Below are 16,373 nucleotides of genomic sequence, written 5' to 3'. Positions count from 1 at the left end.
GTACAGTGCTCTGCACACAGTAAGCTTTCAAATGTTTAGTACATATTTACGATTCTTTTTATTTTGCTAATGATGTGCATCTAACTTTAATTCTATTTGTTCTGGCAATTTTGACACCTGTCCACATGTTTTGTTTTGTTGTCTGTCTCCCCCTTCTAGACTGTGAGACCGTTGTTGGATAGGAACCGTCTCTATATGTTGCCGACTTGTGCTTCCCAAGCACTTAGTACAATGCTCTGCACAGAGTAAGCGCTCAATAAATACGACTGAATGAATGAATGAATGAATACGATTGAATGAAAGTATGAATGACCTCTGACTCCCAACCTCGAGCTCATTCCACTAAACCACGCTGCTTCTCTAAGGCAGACCTGTCTGGAGGGATTACGCCCAGCTGTGCATTCTGGATGGCGAGAGGGGCTTGCTTCAGGGTCTCAGAGAGCTAGCGAACACTGCAGGATCAGGGATAGAGTCCCTGCGGGTGCCTGGAGTCGGAATTCCAGGCAGGTTGTTGGGGAATAATCAGGGCAGGTGGAATGCTAAAGCACTTCTTTCCAGCAGTGTTCCATCAGATGTCTAGCTGAGCCAGAAAGGGCCTTCCTGGCAAGGAGCCTGGAATATTAAAATGTTGTAACATCAAAGGCTGAGGGAGACAGATGGTGGGGAGGAGGCATTCTCAATCATGGAGGATGAAAACTTTTTTAGAACATTTTATTTGGTCATTAATATCATCCATTTGATAGGAGACTGTAAGCTCTTTATGGGCAGGGAACATTTCTGCTAATTTTGTTGTATTCTCCCAACAGTAGTATAGTATATTCAGTTGCATTCTAGTACAGTGCTTTACACATAGTAAATACTCAATAAATACCATTGATTGACTAAGTAGGAGAGACCCTTTTTTTCATGGTTATTTGTTAAGCGCCATGTGTCAAACACTGTTCTAAGTGCTGAGGTAGACACAAGCTAATCAGGTTGGACACAGTCCATGTTCCACATGGAGCTCACAGTCTTAATCCTCATTTTACAGATGAGATAATTGAGGAACAGAGAAATGAAGTGACTTACCCAAGGTCACACAGCAGACAAGTGGTGGAGACAGATTTAGAACTCAGGTCCTTCTTTCTCCCAGGCCCGTGCTCTATCCACTAGACCGCTTTGTGAACTGTACTATGTTAATACTGATAACAATAATGATAATGGTATTTGTTAAGCTCTTACTATGTGCGAAGCACTGTTCTAAGCGCTGGGGAGATACAAGGTGATCAGGTTGTCCCACGTGGGGCTCACAGTCTTCATCCCCATTTTATAGATGAGGTAACTGAGGCTCAGAGAAGTTAAGTGACTTGCCCAAGGTCATACAGCAGACATGTAGAGGAGCCGGGATTAGAACCCATGACCTCTGACTCCCAAGCCCGTGCTATTTCCACTGAGCCACGCTGCTTCTCTAAACAAGAGATGAATGTACAAATTAAACTTCCCTGACCAGGAATCGAACGCCAGCCGTGGCAGGGAGAGTGCTCACTCCTCATCACTAGACCACTGGAGAAGCCCGTAGCTAAGCTCCAGCGATGTTAAATACAATTCCCTGAGAGCAGGGAACTTGTCTACCAACTGCACACAGTCAGGACTCAATAAATACCATTGATGAAAATAATAATAATAACTGTGGTATTTGTTAAGTGCTTACTGTGTGTCAAGCAAGGTACTAAGCACTGGGGTAGATACAAGATAATTAAGTCCCACATGGGGCTCACAGTCTAAGTAGGAGGGAGAACGGGTATTGAATCCCCATTTTGTAGATGAAGGATGTGAGCCACAGAGAAGTGAAGTGACTTGCCCAAGTTCACCCGGCTTATTGAGTCCCAGGCCTGTGCTTTTTCCACTAGACCATGTGATAATAATAATAACAACAATAATGACATTTGTTAAGCACTTAATATGTGCCAGGGACTAATTAAAGGGGTGGATATAAGCTCTGGGGTGGATACAAGTTGGACATAATAATAATAATAATAATAATAATAATAATAATAATGGTATTTGTTAAGTGCTTACTATGTGCAAAGCACTGTTCTAAGCGCTGGGGGGGATACAAGGTGATCAGGTTGTCCCACTTGGGGCTCACAGTCTAAATCCCCATTTTACAGATGAGGTAACTGAGGCAAAGAGAAGTGAAAGGACTTGATCAAGGTCACACAGTAAAGGACAAGTAATGGAGCCAGAATTAGAATCCATGACCTTCTGATTCCCAGGCCCATGCTTTATCCATTACACCATGCTATTTATTTATTTATTTATTTATTTATTCATTTATCTATTTATTTATTTATTTATTTTGCTCTATTTATTTATTTATTTATTTTGCTCTATTTATTTATTTATTTTGCTCTATTTATTTATTTTACTCTATTCATTTATTTTACTCTATTTATTTATTTATTTATTTCATTCTATTTATTTATTTATTTATTTTGCTCTATTTATTTATTTATTTTACTTGTACATATCTATTCTATTTATTTTATTTTGTTAGTATGTTTGGTTTTGTTCTCTGTCTCCCCCTTTTAGACTGTGAGCCCACTGTTGGGTAGGGACTATATATGTTGCCAACTTGTACTTCCCAAGCGCTTAGTACAGTGCTCTGCACACAGTAAGCGCTCAATAAATATGATTGATGATGATGATGACCATGCTGCTTCTCTGTCGCTACTGGAAATCCCCCCAGTGCAGAAACTATTGTAAGAGAAAAGACTATTTGCTCATCAGATTTTCAGACTTCTGGCTCTGCCCAAGACATCGCAAGGCAGAGGACTCCCCCAGAAATCGAATCCTGAATGCCCCAGGCAAACGATCTACAGCTTAACGTCAACCGCTCCCTCCCCTACATTCTGGGAGGGCTCAAACACATCATTCAGGGAGGGCTCAAATGCATCATGATCACTGTAAAGACTTCCCGAGAGTGGAGGTTTCTCCGCAACGGATCAAGACTGCTGTTGTATCTGGGGATATCGGAAATGCTCGTTAAGATTTTCCTCGTTGGAAAAGTGACAGATAACTCGTTTTTACTCTAGATAACAGACCACCACTCTGCTTACCTTCAAAGCCTTATTAAAATCACATCTCCCTCCAATTAAGCCATCATTTCCCCTACTCCCTCTCCCCTCTGCATCAGGATTTGCACCTTTTATTTACCCCATCCTCAGCCCTACAGCATTTATGTTCATATCCTCCTAGACTGTGAGCCCACTGTTGGGTAGGGACCCATCTCTATATGTTGCGAACTTGTACTTCCCAAGCGCTTAGTACAGTGCTCTGCACACAGTAAGCGCTCAATAAATACGATTGAATGAATGAATGAATATCCTTATTCTAGACTGAAACTCCTTGTGGGCAGATAACTCGTCTACCAAGTCTGTTATTTTGTACTCTCCCAAGTGCTTAGAACCATGCTTTGCCCATAAATACCATTGATTGAATGACTGATTGAAAGTTGTCAACCTCCAGCTTCATAGTCCATCAATTTACCATGAAGTTTGATAAACTGAAGTGACTCCCTCTGTTCATTCAATCGTATATATTGAGCACTTACCGTGCGCAGAGCACTGTACTAAGTGCTTGGGAAGTACAAGTTGGCAACCTTGTACTTCCTCAGGGATTCCTCAGGGATTCATTCTGGCCTTCTTGACTTGTTTTCTACTTCTTTACTGATCTTAAATTTCTGCATATTGAATGCCTGGGCTGGGCAGGGTGGGGGTGGAACTCATTAACAGTATTGGACTCTGTATTGCCAATGAAAATCTTAAGTTGGGCATAGGGTTTCCTTGCTATTGCCCAGTCCAAAATCTGGGTTTCCTTTAGGCTGATTTTCAGTCTACATTGCTGTATACTCTGGGAGGTGATTCATAGCCATCGTTTTATCAGTGCGTGTGTACGTGTGTCCCCAAAGAGCGTCATCAGCATCCAGCCATTTCTGGATGCTTGGATCAATAATAGTCCTGTTTTGTTGAGTAGGAGGATTTTCCTGGTGGATTGGAAACTTATTCTGACTCCAGCTCTCAAGTCCCTCATCATATCGTCAAGCCGATGGCATAGAATAGATTGGCCAGGGCTGGACCTAGCATGAGCACTTATGATTGAGCGCTTACTCTGGGCCCAGCATTCTACTAGGTGCTTGTAGAAACAAAATCCTACTTTTCCATCGAGGGTGTGGGATTTATGAGGGGAGGGATTGAGCTTCTTACTTCTTACTTCAATCATGCTCTCCCATAACCTAACCCTAACAGTCTTCTAGACTGTGAGCCCGCTGTTGAGTAGGGACCGTCTCTATATGTTGCCAACTTGTACTTCCCAAGTGCCTAAGTACAGTGCTCTGCAAACAGTAAGCGCTCAATAAATACGATTGAATGAATGAACCTACTGCAAACAGCGATCGATCCCAGTGATATTTATTGAGTACTTGACTTGTACAGAACCCTGAACTAGGGTTGAGAGAGTACAGTACGGTTGGTAAACATAATCCTTGTCTTTGAGGGCCTACAGTTTAATGGGGAAGACAGACATTAAAATCAATTGCAGGAAGGGGAAACAACTGAATACAAGGATAAGCACAAAGGAGCTGTCAAGGTGGAGACGTGAGGGAATACCTAAGAGCTTAGGGAGAGGGAGTAGAGAGGGAGAACAGGGTGAGGGGGGGATGATATCATTTCAGTAGGGCTTCCAAGTTGGGGATAGTGCTGGCCTGTCAGATATGTAAGGAGCAGGAGTTTCAGGCAGGTAAGAGAGCTTGAGCAAAGGTATCGAGTCTCTATACTGACTGTTGGCCCCAGCAGACATTGTGCGAAGCCCTTCGGGCTCCTTGGAAAGCGACATAAAATGTACAGCCTGACTCTAATCGGGCTCTTTGGATTTTTCTTACCTTGGACTTCTCCTGATGAAGCTCAATCTGGATGTCCGTGAGCTTGGTCCTAAGGTCCTCATTGGCAGCTTGAAGGGCAACAATAAGGACCTCAGGCTTCTCGCCCTTACTGCGACCTTTCTTTGACATGGTTTCGCGCTGAGTTGGACCAATCGACGTTTCCGTCCCTTCAAGCGGGAGGCACCATTCTTCTTTCCTTTTTTATTCCCTTTTTTTAAAGTGTGAGTTTTCTCCTTGTCTACTGTGCAGCTGTCCGTGGTAAAGTCTCCTCAGCCGCTACTCCAGAAGCCCTGGAAAAAGAAGAGACAAACGTTCTTTGTCACTATTATTATTATTATTATACTTGTTAGGTGCTTATTCTGTGCCAAGCACTATTCTAAGCCCTGGGGTAGATACAAGTTAATCAGGTTGGACACAGTCCCTCTTCCATCTGGGGTTCACAATAATAATGATAATGATGATGGCATTTGTTAAGCACTTACTATGTACGAAGCACTGTTCTAAGCGCTGGGGAGATATAAGGTGATCAGGTTGTCCCACGTGGGGCTCACAGTCTTCATCCCCATTTTACAGATGAGGTAACTGAGGCACAGAGAAGTTAAGTGGCTTGCCCAAGGTCACACAGCAGACAGATTCAAGGCTGTCCATCACCTCGCCCCCTCCTACCTCACCTCCCTTCTCTCCTTCTCCAGACCAGCCCGCACCCTCCACTCCTCTGCCGCTTACCTCCTCACTGTGCCTCGTTCTCGCCTGTCCCGCCATCGACCCCCAGCCCACGTCTTTCCCCTGGTCTGGAATGCCCTCCCCCCGCACATCCGCCAAGCTGGCTCTCTTCCTCCCTTCAAAGCCCTACTGAGAGCTCACCTCCTCCAGGAGGCCTTCCCAGACTGAGCCCCCCTTTTCCTCCCCTCCTCCCCATCCCCCCCACCCTACCTCCTTCCCCTCCCCACAGCACCTGTATATATGTTTGTACAGATTTATTACTCTATATATTTTACTTGTACATATTTACTACTCTATTTTGTTAATGATGTGCATCTAGCTTTACTTCTATTTATACTGATGACTTGACACCTGTCCAGATGTTTTGTTTTATTGTCTGTCTCCCCCTTCTAGGCTGTTAGCCCGTTGTTGGGTAGGGGCCATCTCTATATGTTGCCAACTTGTGCTTCCCAAGCGCTTAGTACAGTGCTCTGCACACAGTAAGTGCTCAATAAATATGATTGAATGAATGAATGAATGAACCCTTGACCTTTGACTCCCAAGCCCGTGCTTTTTCCACTGAGCCACACTGCTTCTCTATCTTAATCTCCTATGTACAGATGAGGTATCTGAGTCCCAGAGAAGTGAAGTCCCTTGCCCAAGGTCACACAGCAGACATGTGGTGGAGCCAGGATTAGAACCCAGGTCCTTCTGACTCCCAGCCCCATACTCTAACCACTAAACTAAGCCACATTGCTTCTCATCCTGGGCCAGGAGCAACCCGTTATATGGTTGTCCCCACACACAGTCGGGGGTTTTTTAATGGTATTTGTTGAGCACTTACTATGTTCCAGGCACTGTACTAAGTAGATACAACTCGTGATTCCCATTGTGGAATCACAGTCTAAAGCCTCATTTTACAGATGAGGTAACAGAGGCACAGAGAAAATGACTTGCCCAAGGTCACACAGCAGGCAAGTGGTGGAGCCAGGATTAGAACTCAGGTCTTTTGGCCCGTGCTCTTTCCACTAGGCCACGCGGCTTCTCTTGCCCAGTCATAATAATAATAATAATAATGGCATTTATTAAGTGCTTACTATGTGCAAAGCACTGTTCTAAGCACTGGGGAGGTTACACCGTGATCATGTTGTCCCACGGGGGGCTCACAGTCTTAATCCCCATTTTACAGATGAGGTAACTGAGGCACAGAGAAGTTAAGTGACTTGCCCAAAGTCACACGGCTGACAATTGGCGGACCCGGGATTTGAACCCCTGACCTCTGACTCCAAAGCCCGGGCTCTTTCCACTGAGCCACGCTGCTTCCGCAGTCATGCCCAGGATGTGCCTCTCCCAGGTCAGCAGTTTCAGCCAGTCCAAGGGTGTTCATTCATTCATTCAATCGTATTTATTGAGCGCTTACTGTGTACAGAGCACTGTACTAAGCGCTTGGGAAGGACAGGTTGGTGACATATACAGACGGTCCCTACCCAACAACGGGCTCACAGTCTAGAAAGTGTGTTCTTTCCACTGAACCAACAGCCGTGACTGCTATCTCCCAATAAGAATGAAAGAACACATGCAAATGATTATTTAAGCCCAAATGATTAATGTGGGAGTCTCAGCACAACTCGTCACAACTACTCAAAAAATCCTCCGGATGACAGTACTTTACCTCAGGATTGTGGTACAAGATTGTGTGCAGCCAGTTGCTAAGGCCGAAGTGCCCTCATGTTACGAGAAGCTGCATGTCTCAGTGGGAAGAGCACGGGCTTTGGAGTCGGAGGTCATGGGTTCAAATCCCGGCTCTTTCCCTTGTCAGCTGTGCGACTTTGGGCAAGTCACTTCACTTCTCTGTGCCTTAGTTGCCTCATCTGTAAAATGGGGACTAAGACTGTGAGCCCCACGTGGGGCAACCTGATAACCTTGTATCTACCCCAGCGCTTAGAACAGTGCTTAACAGATACCATCATTATTCTTACAAGCAGCCTTGCTCAGCTGAGCAGACCGGAGAAGGGGGTTGAAAGAGAGCCAGAAACCTAAGCGCTTGGGAAAGACAATACACTAATAAATACGGTCAATCCCTGCCCATAACAACCTCAGTCTAGAGGGCCTCAAATAAAGCCGGTTGGCTGCGAGGGGCAAGCTGTCGATGGGTGCTGCCATCATCCTCCAGAAAACTCACCTCCACCCCACATTGTCACATAACACAACAGAAACTGAACTCCTCATCTTCCCTCATAAACTGTCTCTCCAACTTTCTCATCATCGTTGACCCCCCACCCTCATCAGCCTCTCTGTCCCCAAATCTAGCATCTTAGGTGTCATGGTTGACTAGCCTCTGTCTTTTACCTTCCACGAAGGGCAGTTAGTGCCACAATCTGGAAGAATATTGGACAGCTCTGAGCCATTTTGGGCAATAGGGAACTTCAAGACAGTACAGCTTCACAAGTTATTCATTCATTCATTCATTCATTCATTCATTCATTCATTCAATCATATTTATTGAGCACTTACTCATACCATCAACCACCCTAGACTGTACAACTTCGCACTGTGCTCGCTTCGGCAGCACATGTACTAAAATTGGAACGATACGGAGAAGATTAGCATGGCCCTTGCACAAGGATGACACACAAATTCATGAAGTGTTCCATATTTTTCTTGTATGTATTTACCATTCTATTTATTTTGTTAATGATCTGCATTTTGCTTTAATTCTTTTTGTTCTGACGAGGTGACACCTGTCCACTTGTTTTGTTGGGTTGTCTGTCTCCCCCTTCTAGACTGTGAGCCCATTGTTGGGTGGGGACCATCTCTATATGTTGCCAACTTGTACTTCCCAAGTGCTTAGTACAGTGCTCTGCACACAGTAAGCGCTCAATAAATACGATTGATTGATTGATTGATAGGGACCATCTCTATATGTTGCCAACTTGTACTTCCCAAGTGCTTAGTACAGTGCTCTGCACACAGTAAGCGCTCAATAAATACGATTGAATGAATGAATGAATATACCACCAACTACCCTCGACCTTACCCCCTCCCCAATCCTGGTTTCCATTCCTTCCCTTCAAAAATTCAAAAACTGCCCTATATCCTCTCCGGTGCCTTCTCCAACACACATCTAGACTGTAAGACTGTAGACTAAACTGTAAGCTCGCTGTGGGCAAGGAATGTATCTGTTTATTATTGTACCCTCCCATGTGCTTAGTACAGTGCTCTGCTCACAGTAAGTGCTCAATAAATACGATTGACTGAATGAACACCAGGAAATGGGCATCGTCATCTCCCACTGGGCTTCCCCGGCCAGTCTCCCTGTTTGGAAAACTGACACAAATAGTCAGAGGGTTCTTGAAGCATTCCTTTGGCACACCTCAGCAATGTTGGACTTTTAAACAAACATTGTAAGTTCAACCACACACTTGTATCAGACGCTTAAGGAACTGGAACCGGAGAAGAAAAATGCCATGAATGAGGGTTGTGTTCTGCAGAGACAGATGAGCCACGGGGCATGGCTTTCTGCTTCAGTCTGGGGAGCAGCTGGGTTTGTTCTGAGACAAGGAGGAGGAAAAATGCCCTCTGGCCTTGAGAGTACTCTGGCAGTCAATGAGGCCAGCAGCGACTGAGGCCTGCAGCATCTCTGCTTCTCTGAAGGCGTCTCGGTGAGAGTGGGTTTAAGGTCAGTCTTTCAGAGCTAAGCAGCCAGCCGTAAGAGACCCATAGTCTTTCTCTTCAGACTGAGGGGTCCTGGATGTTTCCAGTCAGAAGCATAAAAATGGTGAGTTAACCCCAGACTGAGCCCCCTCCTTCCTCTCCCCCCAGCCTTACCTCCTTCCCCTCCCCACAGCACCTGTATATATGTTTGTACAGATTAATTACTCCATTTATTTTACTTGTACATATTTACTATTCTATTTAGTTACTATGTTTTGTTTTGTTGTCCGTCTCCCCCTTCTAGACTGTGAGCCCGCTTGTCGGGTAGGGACCGTCTCTATATGTTGCCAGCTTGTACTTCCCAAGTGCTTAGTACAGTGCTCTGCACGCAGTAAGTGCTCAATAAATACAACTGAATGAAGTTCAAGTTGGCAACAGGTAGAGACGGACCCTACCCCACAACCGGCTCACAGTCTAGAAGGGGAAGACAGACAACAAAACATGTAGACAAGTCATCATCATCATCAATCGTATTTATTGAGTGCTTACTGTGTGCAGAGCACTGTACTAAGCGTTTGGGAAGTACAAATTGGCAACATATAAAGACAGTCCCTACCCAACAGTGGGCTCACAGTCTAAAAGGGGGAGACAGAGAACAAAACCAAACATCAGAACAAAGAGAATTAAAGCTAAATGCACATCGTTAACAAAATAAATAGAATAGCAGTCATCTATACCTCCCCAACTGCTTTGACGGCAGCCACTAGTACAAACTTATTTGATGGAAAAAAATGATATGTAATGGAGACAAAACTTACCTATAAAAAGTCATCATACAGCCTGTGATGGTCATGTTCATTGGAACCTGAGCTGACATTCTTCCTATCAAAATCATCTTTTCACCAGTATCAGGGTGGAAGGCTGAATTGTAGACATACTTTGCTTTCCATAGCTCATTTTCAGTAAGTCCATGGGGTACATTTCCTTGTCTGTAGTCCGTCTCTATATGTTGCCAACTTGTACTTCCCAAGTGCTTAGTACAGTGCTCTGCACACAGTAAGTGCTCAATAAATACGATTGAATGAATGAATGAGCCTTGTGGCTGCCCAGACAGAATTTCTCATTTTCATTCTGAGAGCTCTGTGTAGTAGCTGAGTCCAGGAGCAATGGAAATGAGATCCAATTAGGGCCTTGGCTTGCCGGAACTCAGCACTGGGAGCTTATTTCAGAGTACTAGTAGTTGTAGCAGTAATAAGAATAATAATAATAATTGTGGTATTTATTAAACCCTTCGTATGCCCCAGGCACTATACTAAGCACCAGTGTGGAAACAAGCAGATCGGGTTGGACACAGTCCTTGTCCCACATGGGGCTCTCAGTCCCAAGCCCCATTTTATAATAATAATAATGATAACGACATTTATTAAGCACTTACTATGTGCAAAGCACTGTTCTAAGCGCTGGGGAGGTTACAAGGTGATGAGGTTGTCCCACGGGCAGCTCACAGTCTTCATCCCCATTTTACAGATGAGGTAACTGAGGCACGGAGAAGTTAAGTGACTTCCCCAAAGTCACACGGCTGACAATGGGCGGAAATGGGATTTGAACCCCTGACCTCTGACTCCAAATCCTGTGCTCTTTCCACTGAGCCACACTGCTTCTCATTATTAGCCTTGCATCTGGAATCTACTAGTTACGTCACAGAGCGGGGCAGCTGGGTGATCCTGTCCCGCCTCGCTTTCCTGGGAAAGCCTCTGGACACCTCTATTGGAGTTGCGACTCTGTCATGCCAGTGTGTGATCTATACGTTTCTGGGTCAGAAACATATTATTTTGTTAATATGTTTTGTTTAGTTCTCTGTCTCCCCCTTCTAGACTGTGAGCCCGCTGTTGGGTAGGGACCGTCTCTAGATGCTGCCATCTTGTACTTCCCAAGTGCTTAGTACAGTACTCTGCACACAGTAAGTGCTCAATAAATACGATTGAATGAATGAATGAACAAGGGGTAGTCAGCACAGGCGACTAGCCCAGGTAAATGCAGAAAGCATATTCATTCAATCGTTCAATCATATTTATTGATGCTTACTGTGTGCAGAGCACTGCACTAAGCACTTGGGAGAGTACAATATAGCAATAAGCAGACACATTCCCTGCCCACACCGGGAATACAGCCTCACCCCTCACATCCAAGCCGTCACCAAAACCTGCCAGTCTCAGCTCCGCAACATTGCCAAGATCCGCCCTTTCCTCTCCATCCAAACCGCTACCCTCCTCGTTCAAGCTCTCATCCTATCCTGTCTGGACTACTGGATCAGCCTTCTCTCTGATCTCCCATCCTCGTGTCTCTCCCCACTTCAATCGATACTTCATGCTGCTGCCCGGATTGTCTTTGTCCAGAAATGCTCTAGGCGTGTTACTCCCCTCCTCAAAAATCTCCAATGGCTACCAATCAATCAGCGCATCAGGCGGAAACTCCTCACCCTGGGCTTCAAGGCTCTCCATCCCCTCGCTCCCTCCTACCTCACCTCCCTTCTCTCCTTCTACAGCCCACCCCACTCCCCCCGCTCCTCTGCTGCTAATCTCCTCACCGTACCTCATTCTCGCCTGTCCCGCCGTCGACCCCCGGCCCACGTCCTCCCCCGGGCCTGGAATGCCCTCCCTCTGCCCATCCGCCAAGCTAGCTCTCTTCCCCCCTTCAAGGCCCTACTGAGAGCTCACCTCCTCCAGGAGGCCTTCCCAGACTGAGCCCCTTCCTTCCTCTCCCCCTCGCCCCCCTCTCCATCCCTCCCATCTTACCTCCTTCCCTTCCCCACAGCACCTGTATATATTTATATATGTTTGTACATATTTATTACTCTATTTATTTATTTATTTTACTTGTACATATCTATTCTATTTATTTTATTTTGTTAGTATGTTTGGTTTTGTTCTCTGTCTCCCCCTTTTAGACTGTGAGTCCACTGCTGGGTAGGGACTGTCTCTATATGCTGCCAACTTGTACTTCCCAAGCACTTAGTACGGTGCTCTGCACACAGTAAGCACTCAATAAATATGATTGATTGATTGATTATGGCTTTGATTCTGAATTACAACAGCTGAGGGTAAGGGCAGATGGCACTAGTATTCTGTCGGCAGCAGCGTGAACCATGAAGTGATCCTGGCACTGTCTCCGACTCCTCTGAATTCCCCATTTGTCTGGGGGCACCTTGGTGGGAATGAGGACCCCGATCCATGGAATCTGGCTTCTCCGTTCTGAACTGGGGTTCAGAGGCCCCCACAGAAGGGGGTTAGAGGACCTGGAAATTGGCTAGCTCACCTCTTTCGATCAGTGCATTTATTGAGCCCTTACTCTGCACAGAGCACTGTATTGAAAATTTGGGAGAGTACAACAAAAGGAATAGAAATATTCCCTGTCCAAAACGAGCTTACAGTCTAGAGGGGAAGACTTCCCTTCCCTATTACCCATCCTATCTATCACTGTCTTCTACCTGGGAGCCAGGTCTGAAGAGACATTTTACCCCTAGGCTCTTACCATCACCAGCCCTTTGATCCCCAAATTAGGATCACCAAATTAGAGAAGCTAGAGAAGAACCGTGGCTCAGTGGAAAGAGCCCAGTCTTGGGAGTCAGAGGTCATGCGTTCGAATCCCGGCTCTGCCGCATGTCTGCTGTGTGACCTTGGGCAAGTCACTTCACTTCTCTGACCCTCAGTTACCTCATCTGTAAAATGGGGATGAAGACTGTGAGCCCCCCCATGGGACAACCTGATCACCTTGTAACTGCCCCCAGCGCTTAGAACAGTGCTTTGCACTTAACAAGTGCCATCATTATTATTATTATTAGGATTCAGAGGAGCAGATGTTCATAAGCCCAGGGTGGGTGGGATCCTCCTTCTGGCCCAAGCACTCAGAGAGAAGCCCACCCACCACTGCCATATTTATTTTCCCTTTGGCTGACATCGAAAGTTTTGATGTTATTGGTGCCCCATTGGTGGGAATTTTGAACTTAGGTGGGGATGAGGGAACCTAAGGGACTCAAATAATTGGAGTAGATTGACTCAGACTGACTGACGTGATCCCTCAGTGTCTGAAAAATTCAAATGCCACTTCTGCAACCAAAGCAACGTCCCCCTCTTTCTGTGAAATTTAGCCCTGCCTATCCCTCTCCATTCCTTATGTGAGGGTAACAAAGCAACAGAAGTCTGATATTCACTTGGGGCGGTGAAGGGGGCGACGACTAGACTTTGTAATCCATCTGTTGCGGATTATTTCATCTTTTCTAGAAAAACGAACCTGAAGTCGGATATCCTGGGGTAGGGTGGTGCTGCTGAGAGTGCAGTGCTCTGCACACAGTAAGCACTCAATAAATATGATTGAATGAATGAATGAATGTGGAGTGCGGATAGATATCTGGATAGGTACCTGTATATATGTTTGTATGTATTTATTACTCTATTCATTTATTTATTTTATTTGTACATATTTATTCTATTGATTTTATTTTGTTAGTATGCTTTGTTTTGTTGTCTGTCTCCCCCTTCTAGACTGTGAGCCCACTGTTGGGTAGGGACCGTCCCTATATGTTGCCGACTTGTACTTCCCAAGCACTTAGTACAGTGCTCTGCACACAGTAAGCGCTCAATAAATACGATTGAATGAATGAATGAAAGCAAACTCTGAGAAGAAAGGGCCAGGCAAGGAGCAAGAAGTAATGGAGCAGGAAGACAGTGGAAACATCAGAGCTAGAAAGCTGGGCACTGGAGCCTTATGAAGATGCAGACAAGTGGGAGAGAAGACGAAAGGGAAAAACAATGAGGCGAGTGGAATGATTCCAAGTCCCATATTTTGGAGGATGGAAATATTAGGGGAAAAAAAGCAAAGAGCGTCTGGGAGAGAAGGCTCACTGTGCGCAGAGCCCTCAGGAACCCACAGACAGCTCGACAGACTTGGGCTTTAGTCCCAGCTCTCCAACTGACAGACTGGGAGAGTTTGGGCGAGCCTCTCAGCTGTCCGGTGCCTCAGTTTCTCCTCAGGAAAACAAGTAGTGTGAAGCTGGGTCAGGTTAATGGAATTGGCTTTCTTCAAGCTACCAATCAATCAAAAGTGTTTACGAAACACCAACAGTTGGTCCAGTGGAAAGAGTGTAATTCTAGAAATCAGTAGACCTGAGTTTGAGTCCTATTTTAGCCAACGGTTAATCAATCGATGGTATTCACTGAGCATTTACTGTGTGCAGAGTACAGTACTAAGCACTTGGGAGAGTACAATACAACCGAGTTAATAACTGTGGTCTTTGTTAAGTGTTTACTATGTGCCAGTCACTGTACTAAGCGCTGGGGAAAATACAAAGTAATCAGGTTGGACACAGTCCCTGTTCCTCATGGGGCTCACAGTTCATTCATTCAGTCAGTCATATTTGTTGAGCGCTTACTGTGTCCAGAGCACTATACTAAGCGCTTGGAAAAGTACACCAACAAACAGTGATATTCCCTGCCCACAGTGGGCTTTCAGTGTAGGGGCGGGGGGTAACATCACAGACAACAATACAAATAAAGTTACAGAAATGTACATAGGTGTCGTGGAACTGGAAGGGGGGAAGAGCAAAGGGAGCAAGTCAGGGCACCTTTCATATCCATTTTATAGATGAGGTAACTGAGGCACAGAGAAGTGAAGTGATTTGCCCAAGGTTACAAAGCAGACAAGTGGCGGGATGGGAATTAGAACCCAAGTCCTCCTGACTCCAGGACGGGGCTCTATCTTTAGGCCAAGCTATTTCCCTTAGCAGATACATTCTTCAGTGATGAAAGATTCTGATAATAATAATAATGGAATTTGTTAAGCGCTACTATGTGCCAAGCACTGGGGGGGGGGGGGGGGGGGCTGTGGATACAAGGTCATCAGGTTGTCCCACATGGGGCTCACAGTCTTAATTCCCATTTTACAGATGAGGGAACCGAGGCCCAGAGAAGTTGCCCAAAGTCACCCAGCTGACAAGCGGAGGAGCCGGGATTAGAACCCATGATCTCTGACTCCCAAGCCCGGGCTTTTTCCACTGAGCCACGCAAGAGTCACCTAGGGTGTCACACAAGTGGACAGGATGAGAGGAATCTGGAGTTACAGCTGGCTAATGCTGGCGGGAAAGAACACAGCAGCTACCAAAGCAACCATGCACTGAGCTATAATAATAATAATAATAGTAATGATGTCATTTGTTAAGCACTTACTATGTGCCAAGCACTGTTCTAATTGCTGGGGATGATACAAGGTGATCAGGTTGACCCACGTGGGGCTCACAGTCTTAATCCCCATTTTACAGATGAGGTAATTGAGGCCCAGAGAAGTTAAGTGACTAGCCCAAAGTCACACAGCTGACAAGTGGTGGAGCCAGGATTAGAACCCACGACCTCTGGCCCTGAGTAAAAGCGTGGCTTAGTGGATAAAGCACGGGCCTCTCCGGAGTCATATTTCCATATAGACCAAGTAATTGGAATTATTCTACCTGTCTACAAATGTCAAACGATTCTGGAGACCAAAGAGAGACTGCCTGTGCAGTGTAACTTTAAGGAATACCCTCAAAATCACCATTGTTTGTAATTTTTCACACCATATAATTATTTTAATCAGGTTATGGATGAGGCATGGTATCCATGACATCATCGATCTGGTGTCTACATGTTTTGTCACCTGTCTACACGTTTTGTTTTGTTGTCTGTCTCCCCCTTCTAGACTGTGAGCCCGTTGTTGGGTATGGGCCATCTCTATATGTTGCCGACTTGTACTTCCCAAGCGCTTAGTACAGTGCTCTGCACACAGTAAGCGCTCGATAAATACGATTGAATGAATGAATGAATGACAGTTGGCAGAGCCGGAATTAGAACCCAAGCGTGGCTCAGTGGAAAGAGCCCGGGCTTGGGAGCCAGAGGTCATGGGTTCTAATCCTGGCTCTGCCACATGTCTGCTGTGTGACCTTAGGCAAGTCACTTCACTTCTCCAAGCCTCAGTTACCACCTCTGTAAAATGGGGATTAAGACCGTGAGCCCCGCATGGGACAACCTGATCACCTTGTAGCCCTCCAGCGCTTAGAATGGTGCTTTGCACATAG

The 16,373-nt window shown here is 45.6% G+C and overlaps 1 protein-coding gene and 1 non-coding gene across 5 annotated transcripts in view; one reads left to right on the top strand and one right to left on the bottom strand.

Moving 5' to 3' along the window:
- The window catches only part of JAKMIP2 (janus kinase and microtubule interacting protein 2), a 151,934-nt gene that overhangs the window by 97,526 nt on the left and 38,035 nt on the right, over nucleotides 1-16,373 (bottom strand). For all 4 annotated transcript variants that reach the window (XM_038740377.1, XM_038740378.1, XM_038740376.1 and 1 more), the window contains exon 2: nucleotides 4,919-5,208. In XM_038740377.1, coding sequence (XP_038596305.1) covers nucleotides 4,919-5,047 — 129 coding nt within the window. In that variant the 5' untranslated portion in view covers nucleotides 5,048-5,208. The remainder of the gene's footprint in view (nucleotides 1-4,918; nucleotides 5,209-16,373) is intronic.
- LOC119920439 lies at nucleotides 8,174-8,280 on the top strand. Its single transcript, XR_005448185.1, has one exon. It is a non-coding gene; the product is annotated as a U6 spliceosomal RNA (small nuclear RNA).

The sequence above is a fragment of the Tachyglossus aculeatus genome, chromosome X1 (genome assembly GCF_015852505.1).
Source record: "Tachyglossus aculeatus isolate mTacAcu1 chromosome X1, mTacAcu1.pri, whole genome shotgun sequence".
NCBI classification, from domain to species: domain Eukaryota; kingdom Metazoa; phylum Chordata; class Mammalia; order Monotremata; family Tachyglossidae; genus Tachyglossus; species Tachyglossus aculeatus.
The sequence above is the reverse complement of the archived record's forward strand: the minus strand, read 5'-3'. Positions and strand labels throughout refer to the sequence as shown.